The 12,159-nt window shown below is 44.0% G+C and overlaps 1 protein-coding gene across 1 annotated transcript; it reads right to left on the reverse strand.

The window, feature by feature from the left end:
* Nucleotides 1–154: 154 nt before the first annotated feature.
* On the reverse strand, nt 155–11,880 carry LOC142895809 (sodium-dependent neutral amino acid transporter SLC6A17-like). Its single transcript, XM_076037106.1, has 11 exons — nt 11,484–11,880; nt 8,915–9,072; nt 8,043–8,169; nt 6,033–6,214; nt 5,835–5,945; nt 4,608–4,849; nt 3,775–3,967; nt 3,499–3,691; nt 2,943–3,102; nt 2,410–2,572; nt 155–1,621 (listed from the first exon to the last, which is right to left on the reverse strand). Exons 1-11 carry the CDS (start codon nt 11,764–11,766, stop codon nt 1,217–1,219), a joined length of 2,217 nt encoding a protein of 738 aa, XP_075893221.1. The 5' UTR covers nt 11,767–11,880; the 3' UTR covers nt 155–1,216.
* Nucleotides 11,881–12,159: the final 279 nt, after the last annotated feature.

Consider the following 12,159-nt stretch of genomic DNA (forward strand, 5'->3'; position numbering starts at 1 on the left):
TATAGAAATAAATTGGAAGTGAGTTGACGAAGGACAAAAAAATGATCTCAGCAGCAAAGGAGGGACTGAGGGTAAAACCCCCCCCGACCGACACTCTGGGCCACTGTAGAAATCCCAGTCAATACTCGACTCTTTCTCGAAAAATACGTGCCGATACCACAACACTGATGCCAGTTGTATGTCTATTTATATGACTTTTTCTTTTTTTTTTTACTGCAGTGAAACTTGTGACAGTCACCACTGTTCTAGAAAAACATGCTGGGCAATGTTGTTCAAATAATAGAACATCTGTGGAAAATCAAAATCAAAGTAATTCTATAATGTGTAATGGCTTTATTGAGTACTCAGTATGGGTGAGTACTGGAATGTTACAAGTACTCTACTGGTTCAGTAAAAAAGTGGTATCGGTGCATCCCTAATATTTAATACTTAATATATGCTTCTTATGACTTCAATAAACATACTTCATTTATTTTTAGTGGCTGTATATATGCACATATAGGTACATGTATATGTTACTGTATACTGCCAATGACTACCCTTTAAATGTTACACACTGGGCCTCCTTAAAGTTTACAACACGCACGGCTTGTGTTTTCTAGCTTGGACAGGCTCCAATCACTGCATAAGAGAGATGTACACACACTAAAGAAGCGACAACAACACAAACTAACCGGCTTTGGACCTTAATGTAAGCCAAAAGCACATTCATCTGGGCTCTCTGTGCCTGGTGAAAACCAGTTCAACCAGTTGCCATTACATTCATTCTCGAGGTTCCTCTTATTTGTGCAGACGGGACGTTGCTCGTTTGCACAACCGCCTGTGTGTCTGTGTCGGGTGTGTGTGTCTGTGTGTGTGTGTGTGTGTGTGTGTGTGTGTGTGTGTGTGATGCTGTTTCCGCTGCTGAAGATGCTAATTCTAAGGCAAAGAGAAGCAGATCACAGCTCTCATCTTAAACCCTGTACTGTGAAATATTGGGGAGGTACAGACCTGCATCTTCTGTGAACTCTGTCTTTTTTTTCCCCACTCTAAAGTCGACTGATCTGTTGCATTCAGATAAACTAGGAGGCTACATACAGTGTGTGGTTGGCAATGAGTGTGGGGAACTGTAGGGGATTCTTTGCACTGCAGAGACCCCTGGTGGAGGTTTGTGGCCGAAAGGTTACACTATGAGCTACAGGGCTGGGCGGGGGTCAGGGGAGCGACTGGCCAGAGGTCAAGAGTCAGACTCTGGTGTGGCCGGGGTGGACGGCGTCGTGGGGCTGGCGGCGGCGTTCTGGTAGCTCGTACCGTAGCAGCTGTTTGGAGACAAGGAGTTGGGGTCCAGGGGTTTGCTCTGTGCGGGAGCCAGGTAGGCCTTGCGCGACGCCACCGATGGCGGCGGCGGCGCCTCGCCGGGCTTGGCGCCGAGGATGAATCTGGACTCGTCCTGCTCCTCCAGGTTGGACGTGTCCTTCATCATGGACTTGCGGTAGGAGACGGAGAGCTTGTTGGAGCCGTCTGAGATGAGGTTGAAGCGGCGGGCGAGGAAGACGACGGGCAGCGGGAGCATGGCGACCACGATGAGGGCGAAACACATGGCCAGCGCCCAGGGTGGGTAGCTCTGGAAGCGCTCTTGGGCCTGCAGGTGCACAGACAAGGTGTCTTATTTCTGTTTACTCAAACTGAAAATCAAAAGAAGAGGAGCACGGCCGGCATAAGTTTTTCTACTACTAGTAGTTTTTCTACTTTTTCTACTTCTGTTATCAGTTTCTGTTCTGGCTGCTGGCTCTCAGGAAGACACAAAGCCAACAATATAAGAGGAAAAGCAAATACATATTTTTGACTGGCAAAGCCCATCTCTGAAAATGTGTCATTGAACAAGTAGGCTTGTTTGTTACATAACTGTGCAGGAGAGGTCGGTAGCTCTAATTCAGTTAGGTCTCAAAAAGGATGGCCCATCCAATTTCTCACTGGCTACCCAAAATACAATTTGTGACGATGCCACAGCTCCGAGGTGGAAACTGTCAGTATAAATCATTTTCTTAACATTAGATGTTTAAAAGTCGGCGTGTCAGATTGTCTCTTAATGTTTACATGACTTCTGTTCAACTCCACCATAAGAATTCATCATGGTGGAGTAACTCCATGCAAAACATTTCAATCTCATTTTAATGACGATGCAGCATTGAAAGGTACATATTGTGTCTTCCTAATGTTTGTTGCCATGGCACCTGGAATGTGACTATATGTTTTTATTATTACAAATAATTAATTACTATTAACTATCAACACTAATTTCTTCTTTCTTTTAGAGTCATTTTTTGAGACTTGTGCGCTTGCTCTTGGTGAAAATACCAGCTGGAAATAGGACAAACACACACACACACACACACACACACACACACACACACACACACACACACTCACCAGCTCCTGGACCCAAGCATTGTATCCTGGTGGACTGATGGCCATCTCTACGACAGTGGCTGCGATGAGAATGATGAGGCACAGAGGGGAGACGTACTTCCACAGGTAGAAGTAGATCTTACTGGGTCGGAAGCCCAACATGTCCTCCAGGTCGTGCATGAACCTGACAAATCAAAATGGAGAAAATATACTTTCAGTCACATCACGTTACACACCGGGCTTCACGGTTGCCTGTCATTCGCCCACTCGCAAACACACCCGCGCACCAATGAGCCAATTTACACAGCAATAAATGCAATCGATGCCGCTTAGGGCCAGATCCACACGGGGGTTGTTTTGTTGTTGTTGCTGCTTTGGTTCAAAATTCAGAGAATTGTTGTCTTTTTTTTAAATTTTATTTCGTCCACTCTGTGAGATCGTTCTCGGATGCGAGTGGATGTAACAATCAAAGTTGCAAACTGCAGACAGGATCTTGTCCTCAAATGTTTTCCTCTCAGAGTTCAGCTACGAGCGCTCTCCATGCACGGACTCACCTTTGTGTGCCGTAGATCCACGCCACAGACACGTTTTCCAGAATGACCACCACAGTGAGAGGCAGTCCGGCGGAGTAATCGTCAAACATGGTGACAAAGTAGTTCCCCGAGCGCTGGACAAACAGCAAGCCGCAGAAGAAAGCCACAATGCAGCAACCCACTGAAAAGAAGCGGCAGGGGTCAAGTTCATTGAGGAAAATGAACGGGTGACAAATTGCTCAACAAAGTCTACAGTTCTAACCTGACGTGCTCGATGAAATATTTCCAAAGGATTACATTTCACTTCATGTTCATTTGGGAAACAGATAGGCAGGTGGGAAAAATACCTAACAATTCAAATCAAAAATCAATGCTGGCAGTTTTTTTGGAAGCGTATTGTTGCCATACTAAAAAACACATCCATTGTACTGTCGGGAAATAATAAAAATCAGATGAGATACTGAAAATAACTGTGATGGGAAGCTGGTAAGATGTGGCAAAACTGCAACTCTGCAATGCCACCACCTTTTTGAAGAAACTACAGCTCTGTCCCAGAGGAGCAGTTGGAGAAGCTCACCTGTCAAAATCTCCTTCTGGATCTTGTAGGCATCCAGCACTGGTGTGGTAATGCCGGTCATGGTGCCGATCATGCTTCCCAGTCCGAGGTTGATTAGCATGAAGAAGAACATGACAGACCAGAAGGGCGATGCTGGGAAATGGGTCATGGCTTCGGTGAAGGCGATGAAGGCCAGGCCGGTGCCCTGGACCGCCTGCAAAGAGTCGGGCACCGAGGTCAAATCAGGTCAAAGACAGGGCAGGCGAGGTGCGGCCCCTAGGGGCAACAAGGCCTCACCTTGTTGAGCTCGTCCTCCAGGAGACAAGGCTCCAGAGCCAACTGAGCAAAGCCGTCTTCTTTGACTGTCTTGATCACCCCGTACATCTCGGCATAGTCCGACGTGGTGAGGTGGGAGAAGTTGATGTGTGGGGGGATGAGATCGTGACTCAGCATGTTGGAATTGAGGTAGCCGAGGATTTTCTCTGCATTCCTACGGACAACAAAACTCATTTAACTCCTATATGAACTACGGCATACCATGGTTATTGAATCAATCAGTTTAGAACAAAACCAGTGCAAAGTGCCTGTAATGTTAAATTTCGATGTAAATTAGCAATACATTTAGCTACATCTTAGCTCATCAATGCTAAGACACGTATCAGTCTGAAGGTCTTAAGGTCTTAAATACAACTTTCAATAGGAGACAAGATGCTATTGTCAGCTTGTGAACAATAGTACTTTCTACTATGATAGTAGCAGTGTTTTCAGAATTGGAGAATGTTTCCCCAATAAAGAAATAACAAATAATGGCAATCAAGGCTTCTTCTTTTTCTTCTTCTTCTTCTTTTTTTTAAACTACTTTTGGTCCTCTTTCTGTTTTTCAGTTAAAGCACAGTCATTCTTGTCAAGTGTTGTACCAATAAGAAGACTTCTGTAGTTGCTAACTGTCTCCACCTAACACTCATCCAATAACCAAGTTCAGTTTTTTGTTTTTGTTTTTGTGATTACTTCTACTCATCCAAAGTTTTCTTGGGGATGTTTCCCAAACTGACATGAGATCTTCGGTATCTCAGCTTTTAGGCTTGTCAGGTTAGGTAAAATGAATCCAGCTTTCACAGGTGTGAACTCACTCAGTGACACACTTCTCATTCATGATGTTGGCCTTGAAGCCAAGCACAGCAAACACCACCAGCGTGGCAAGGATAGACGTGAAGAAGTTGATGACAGAGACGAGCACGGCGTCGAAGTGACAGTTGTTGTCGATCTTATTGTAACTGGAGAAGGCGATGACTCCTCCGAATCCCAGGCCCAGGGCGAAGAACACCTGGGTGGCTGCCTCCCTCCACACCTTGGGCTCCAGCATCTTCTCCAACTGTGAGGAACACAGACGAAAGGCCAGTTGATGACTGAGATGTTTTGCCAGTGGTGGGCAGTCAGGGCCAGCAAGGCCCACTCTGCTGGTCTAAACATACTTCATTCATTTTTATCAATGTAAAATAATGTGCTGCATTTTTGAGAACAAATGCAAATAATCTGTTTCCGTTTGTTTTCAATGGGTTGTGTGTGTCCTTGCCGTCTCGTTGGTGTCTTATCTAAAATGGGGACAATGCAAAGTTCATTGAACTTGTTTAAGCTCCCACGGTGTGACTTTTGGCAGACTTATTAAAACCTTGTTGACTTATCTCTTAAAATTGCCTTTTATTTGTAAGTTTTGGCAATATCAGTTATCTCACTTTCCTACTCTGAAGTGTGAATGCGAGCTTATTGACATTAAATGCTCTGCAAACTACAGTAAGTGGTGCTCAACTGGCCTATACTAAGGTGACGTAATGCGTTAGTCTGATTCCGCATGGATTCTCGAGTCATTCTGTCGTACCGATGGTACTATGAGGCGTATTAATTGAGGTAGGGCCGAGCGTTGACATCAATGAAGGCCCTGGCGTTAGATTAGGGGTGGGCAAACTACGGCCCAGGGGCCATATGTGGCCCGTTAAGCTTTTTAATCCGGCCCGTCAACATTGCAGAAATGATATTAATACTGAGTCAGTCATTAAATAGCTGTATTTCACCCAAGAGTCATTTCAATTAAGAACAAATACCGTCGGGCTTCAAAAATAGATTTTGTTGTAACTTTGCTTTTGCTTAGTTTGATTAGAACAAATGTTTTCTCCATATCCCATGATATATTTTTTCCTCCTATGAGGTGGGTCACCAAAACACTCCTGCTCTGGCCCCTGTGTCAAATTTTAGAACCCATTGTGGCCCCACCAGTAAAAAAAAAATGTTTGCCCTGCCCTGCGTTAGATGCATGTCCTGCCAACAAGAACCTTGGAACAAAACGCTCCCGTCGACCTCACCTTAGGTGTGAACATGTGAGCGATGCCGTCCACCGATCCTCTCAGCATCAAACCCCTGACCAGGAAACAGAGCAGCACCACGTAGGGGAACAGAGAGCTAAAGTACATCACCTGGCAGAAGGAAAAGAAGACAGGGATTAGCCGGGAGAGCAGCGCAGTCCTGAACTTCCTTTTTGTTTTGTCCTCGCTCTGCTCTACCTTCCCGGAGGAGGCGATGCCTTTGATGACAGCGAGGCAGACGATGATCCAGGCCACCAGCAGGGACAAGGTCATTTTGACGTTGAGGCCGCCGCTCTCTGCGATGGTGCTGGTGGTGTTCAGAGTCTGGCGATACCAGAAGTAGGTGGTGGCCGAGCTCTTGTCGCACTCGGGCTCCACGACTGTACGGCGGCGGCGGAGGGAGGAGGAGGAGGAGTTTGGAATGGACGGTGAAGGGTAAAAGATGAGAGATTTAGATATCACAGCGCCAGGCGGGATATTATGGGGTGGAGGAAGTTCGGTTTGCTTTGGGTCAGTATCTCAATTGGCTGGCAGATTTTTGCAGCTCTCGGGCAGAAAGTTGACTGATCAAGCACAGTTGTGTTTTCACTATGCTGGGTATCAAACCTCCAGTCGCAAGCCCCTTTTGAAAAGTGTGCGCATGGTCTTTTCTGAAGGTGCCTTGGTCAGATGATCATCACTGTGCGTACAGACCTTGACAAAATTGTTGCCACCCTTCCGTCAAAGAAAAACCCACGATGGTCACTGAACTAACTAAAAAAAATACTGAAAAGGAAGCAATGAAAATCAGACATTGCTTTTGAATTTTGGTTCAACTAAATCATTTTAAAAACCAAAACATGAAAGTGGCCTGGACTTAAATGATGGTCATTGTACAACCTTTTGAAACAATCACCGCAATTGGGCAATTTTGTCCTCATTGAGACTCCCGCACCTGTCGACAGGTATTTTTTCTGGCCCACTCCTCGTAAGCAAAGTCTCAGGTTTGAGGGGAATCTTCTCCAGACTGCGTGTTTCAGCTCCTCCCACAAATGTTCAATAAGATTTAGAACAGCCATTCCTGGGAGTGTTTAGCTGTGGTTTTGGGTCATTATCCTGATGAAGGACCCCATGCACTGCAACTGAGACTGAGCTTTCTGACACTGGACAGAATATTTGGCTCCAGAATCCCTTGCTCGTCTTGTGATTTCATTGTTCCCAGCACAGATTTAAGACGGCCTCTGCCAGAACGTAGCTGAAACTCCTCCATGTTTCACAGTAGTTACAATGTTCTTTTCTTTGTACGCTTCATTTTTGCATCTGTGAACATAGAGCTGTTGTGGCTTGCCAAACAGCTGCGGTTTAGTCTCACCTGTCCGAAGGACTTTCCTCTAGAAGCTTTGTGGCTTTTCAACTTGGTACATTTTTATTTATCCTTTATTTGTACCTTTGTCAGTCTCAAGTCATTTCAGTGAGCATTGTATGTTTTTCTTTCTTGAACGGAAAGGTACCAACAATTTTGAATTTTTGAGTGCTTTGATTCCCTGCGTAAAAAATGTTTTATTGTAGCAACGATGGCGTTCCAACAATATTGGTAAAGCTCTTTAAAGGCTTTCAAAACCTCCTTTTCATTCGATTTATTTCTTCAGCTTTGGTGGGTAATTGCTCACAGTGTAATGTTACACGCTGTGCTGCTGCTGTCCTCCAGTCTGAGCGGAGTCGCTGTCAGGCAGCCGTCGGCGAGGGCTGAGTCATACTCCTGCTGATGCTCCTCGGCCGGCCCAAGGTTACGTTGTTATCACGTCTAATCACATTCCGAAGAGATCTCGTCTAGATTATGCTTGTGAAGTCATAACATAAAGGTTGTCGGGATGTTAACACAGCTTGGCTGATGCGTTTACCACACGTGAGCGGCAGCGCTGTGGCCCACACAGCAACACCCGGGGCGGTCGTTCTTATTCTGACCGCAGCAGTGAAATGAATTGATTTTTCTCTCTCTTTAAATTCTGAATATTTACGGGGATATCTCAATTTTTAGCTTCATTGCAGGGCTATTTTTCTGTCACTAAACAATCTCTGACCTTTGACTGCATTTTGTAATTTGTGGCAATAGCAAATCCTGCCGTTTTTCACTCTGGCGAACACCTATCGAGCAAATTGGTAATACCATTTCTCTTTATACTCATGTCCTTTCCCATTATTGCAACTTTGTTTTTTTTTCCTACTCACTGGCCAGGCTCCCATTTCTTCTGATTGGACAGTCACTCCAGGGAAGAGGGTACTGGAAGGACTGGAAGAAATAGAAGATGCTCCAACCAATGATGACGTTGTAGTAGAGACCGACAAAGCCGCACACCTAGATAGATAGAGAGATAGAAAGATAGATAGATAGATAGATAGATAGATAGATAGATAGATAGATGATAGATAGATAGATAGATAGATAGATAGATAGATAGATAGATAGATAGATAGATGATAGATAGATAGATAGATGATAGATAGATAGATAGATAGATAGATAGATAGATAGATAGATGGATAGATAGATAGATAAATAGATAGATAGATGATAGATAGATAGATAGATAGATAGATAGATAGATAGATAGATAGATGGATAGATAGATAGATAAATAGATAGATGGATAGATAGATAGATAGATAGATAGATATATAGATGGACATTAAAGACGTGCAAATGAGGCTTTGTTCAATTCCCTGGTTCCTGTCAGTCTTCTAAGTAGTCGTGCCAGCCAAGACGTTCTGGAGCTAAATAAGGTTGTGGAAAGCATGAATATTTAAAGCGTTCCCTTTTCAGCGCCGATCTTCCACTGGGTATTTTTAGCTGCTTCCACATGCAACTATAAAAAAAAGGGCTACCTTTCCCTCTCAAACACATCAATAAACCCCTTAGAGGCTGAAGGCGGTTGGCTCGAGATGCTCATGTAACTGTATCCCTGCTCATTATCATATCGGCTTTAAGTCACAAGCACACGCGGCAAACAGACAGAAAGCTGCTTCTTTTCCAGTCAAGACTTTTTGCTGTTGTTGTTGTTGTTGTTGTTGTTGTTGTTGTTGTTGTTGTTGTTGTTTCTTACCATCAGGCTTGATACTCCAATTCCACCCAGACTGGGACAGACATAGTTCCAAACCCCAATGCTCCCACGTCGGACCTTTTGACCCACTGCCAGCTCCAAGAAAAAGAGAGGGATGCCAATGATGAGTAGAAGGATGAAGTAGGGAACCAAATAGGCACCTGGAAAATGAGAAGCAAAGAAAAAAAGTCACCCGAGGCAAATCTTTCACTTTATAAAGAAAGGAACTGTAAAGGGAGTGTTGATCAAATGCTTGTTTTGTCACACAGAATTCACTGCCAATGCATATTCAATAACAAAGATGCACTTGAAAATATTTGTTGCCGAGCCATAAGGCCAGTATTTAAATTTTGTGTTATTAAAAAAGGTGAAAGCACCTGTGAAATGGCAGTTAACCAATTGCTAACCAGAAGGTTTTTTTTTTTTTAAAAAAAGGCCAAACTTTTAATAAAGGAATAGAATCAACTGAAGTAGAAAACACATTGAGAATCATAGGGAGGTAGGGGACAAGAAAATACTGGAACAAAAACTAATACTGCTAAACTCCAATGCAATCTTATTTTTAACTTTTCCACTCTTTATTTTATTTTATGTTATATTTTTAATTTTATTCTTATTATTTTTTATTTATTTATTTATTTATTTATTCTTATTTATTATATAGCGTTTCGGTTGTTGATATGCTTATTTTTGAAAATATTGTAAACATCCACACATAAGTTCAGATTTTCTTTGTACGTCAATTTGGTTTGTATTTGACAACGTTCATACAATCTTGTTCATACACTTTTATGTAACAGAAAATGAATACTGGTATAACAAAGTGATGCATGTGAGATCCTTTGAGTCAATAAAAACATTTCAAAATAAAGTGCTCCATGATACAACCCAAAAAAAGAAAACACGTGGAAAACAACAAATTAGGAATCGTCTTTCTCTTTATCGTATTCGATGGCAATGATATTTTTCAGCGTCATACTTCTCTCTTATATTATTGCCAATTGTTTATAGAGTACTGGTATGACGCGAGCAGTGCAATCCAATGTCCCTCCTTGCTTCCCCAGCGTCGTCTGATGAAACATTCTTGACTCGACACAAAAATCCCTTGAATATCATTTGAACCTTGATGGGAGTCTAAATTCATCCTGTGGCAGCTTAGTCCAAAAGACATGTAATTGGGGGATTTGACTGTGTCTTATGTACGGAAGATGAGTCATTATACGGTGCTATAAATACATCAAAATGTCAGAATTAGGAGTTTGATAGTGGGATGAGCAATGACTTGGGGCCAAAGGAGGAGCTTTGGAGTACATGAGGAAACTCAGCTAAAGAGGATCATTTGGGATAAATGAGGTGCAAAGTGTTTGCAAGGATCTGCACCTTAACTACTCATCACGGGCTGCCGAAGCTAATAGACACATCTCATGACACATTCCACTGTATCGCGTGGTTGACACAATAAAGTGCGAGATCACTCAGCCACAGCTCCTAACAACACAGACGCTGGATGGATGTAAAAGTCCAGCGGCGCAATGTTGTGAAAAGCGCTCCATCAATAACGTCCCTCTTCAGGCAATAAACTCTGCCCGCTGAAGGCAATCAGACAGGGGCAATAAGGCAGCAAGAGCGCTGAGCAGGCTGATGAACCATAAAGACCAGCTGTTCCTCTTGTATAGTGAGCACGCATCTAAACTGATGGCGCCTCGTGTTACCTGCATCACACCAATTATAAATCCCCACGTCGACGTCGCTGGGCTGTTTTTAACCAAGCCCTGCCTTGTTTACAGGGTATCGTCTGTCCCCGTCCTGCTCCTGCCTGCTGGAGTAATCAATAGTGCAGCTATATTTAGAATCAGCTGCACAATAAAGCTGCACTTCGGCGCTGAAAGGAGGGAGCGCGGAGTCCGCAGTGTGTTCATGTGACACAACGCAACTTGGACAGCGCGACAACACCCTGAGCACATGCACTTTGTATGTAAGCGTTAAAAAGTTAATGCGTGTTTATATAAGAAAGTTGAAATCAGGATATGCAAATATGAATAATGATGATGAATATGTCAAAAGTTGATAGTGAAAATATATGTTATACATATTATGTTGAATTATTAGTTTGCTTTGACAGTGCCAAAGATACACGATTACAGGATGCAACAAAAAAAAAAGCCAATTCAATTAATTTCATTCTTGACTGATTAAAATATTTGGAATAAAATAACCAGGCAAAAGGCAGTGATGCTAGAACAGTTGTGGAGGTGTCATCACACAATAAAGCTACTGCTATCATAAGCAAATATTGTAAACTATGTAGTTCATAAACAAAACATCTGTTTTTTTCTTCACCGAAATCAAAGTCATCCCTCAAGCACAGTTGATGGGCCAATAAAACAGTTCTGTTGTGACCTAATGCCATAAAATGTGAAGTCTGACCGCAAAAACACCTTACAAACATTGAGTTAAACAATATCTTCAATCATGTTGCTTCTCAGGTGTTCACTGCAAACATCCGGACTGGACTTGCCTCTGCTTGTGCAGTGACTGCTCAGTGACATCAGCCGCCGACGACAAAACTCACCTCCTCCATTCTTCTGGCACAGGTAAGGGAAGCGCCAGACGTTGCCCAGGCCCACGGAGAAGCCCACCTGGGCCAGGATGTACTCCAGTTTGTTGTTCCAGGCAGGACGTCCGTCATTCTCGGGCACCTCGATCTGCGGGACCTTCTTCCCTGCGCCCCCGCCGACGTTCAGGGAGCTGCTCTTGTAGTCCAGCGGCTCCTCGTGCGCCAGCAGGTCGGCCACCGACTCCGTGACGTGCTCATGGCTCTGCTCGTGCTGTGTCACCTTGCTGTTCTTCGGCATCGGGGTCGGGAAAAGGGGGGTGAGGGCGGAGAGAGAGAGAGAGCGTGACAGGAGTAGCAGTCGCAGGACGAGGTGGTCTCGGCGGGGAGGAGAGGAGATGAGTGGATGGAGCTCTGCGGGGAGGCTTTTCTCAGGGTGTCGTCACGTTGCTTCTCGTGGTCCTGCGTCAGAAGTGCAAAGAGGGAAATTGGAAAATTAAACAGGCAGTTGCCTTTTATCACCAGAACAGCATGCTCGAGTCCTTGCGGAAGGTAAAATAACCTGGGCGTCAAGTGATACTTCTTATCCTCCTCGAGGCTGTATGTTTCACACAAAATGTGCATAAAAGGCATGCAAGGCACGCTCCTCTAGCTAGCGACTGTCAAATATTGCTTTAACTCGAGGCAGGCAGAA

This window comes from Nelusetta ayraudi, unplaced genomic scaffold (assembly GCF_046127955.1).
Source record: "Nelusetta ayraudi isolate G7.1 ecotype Tasmania unplaced genomic scaffold, CSIRO-AGI_Nayr_v1 ptg000050l, whole genome shotgun sequence".
NCBI classification, from domain to species: domain Eukaryota; kingdom Metazoa; phylum Chordata; class Actinopteri; order Tetraodontiformes; family Monacanthidae; genus Nelusetta; species Nelusetta ayraudi.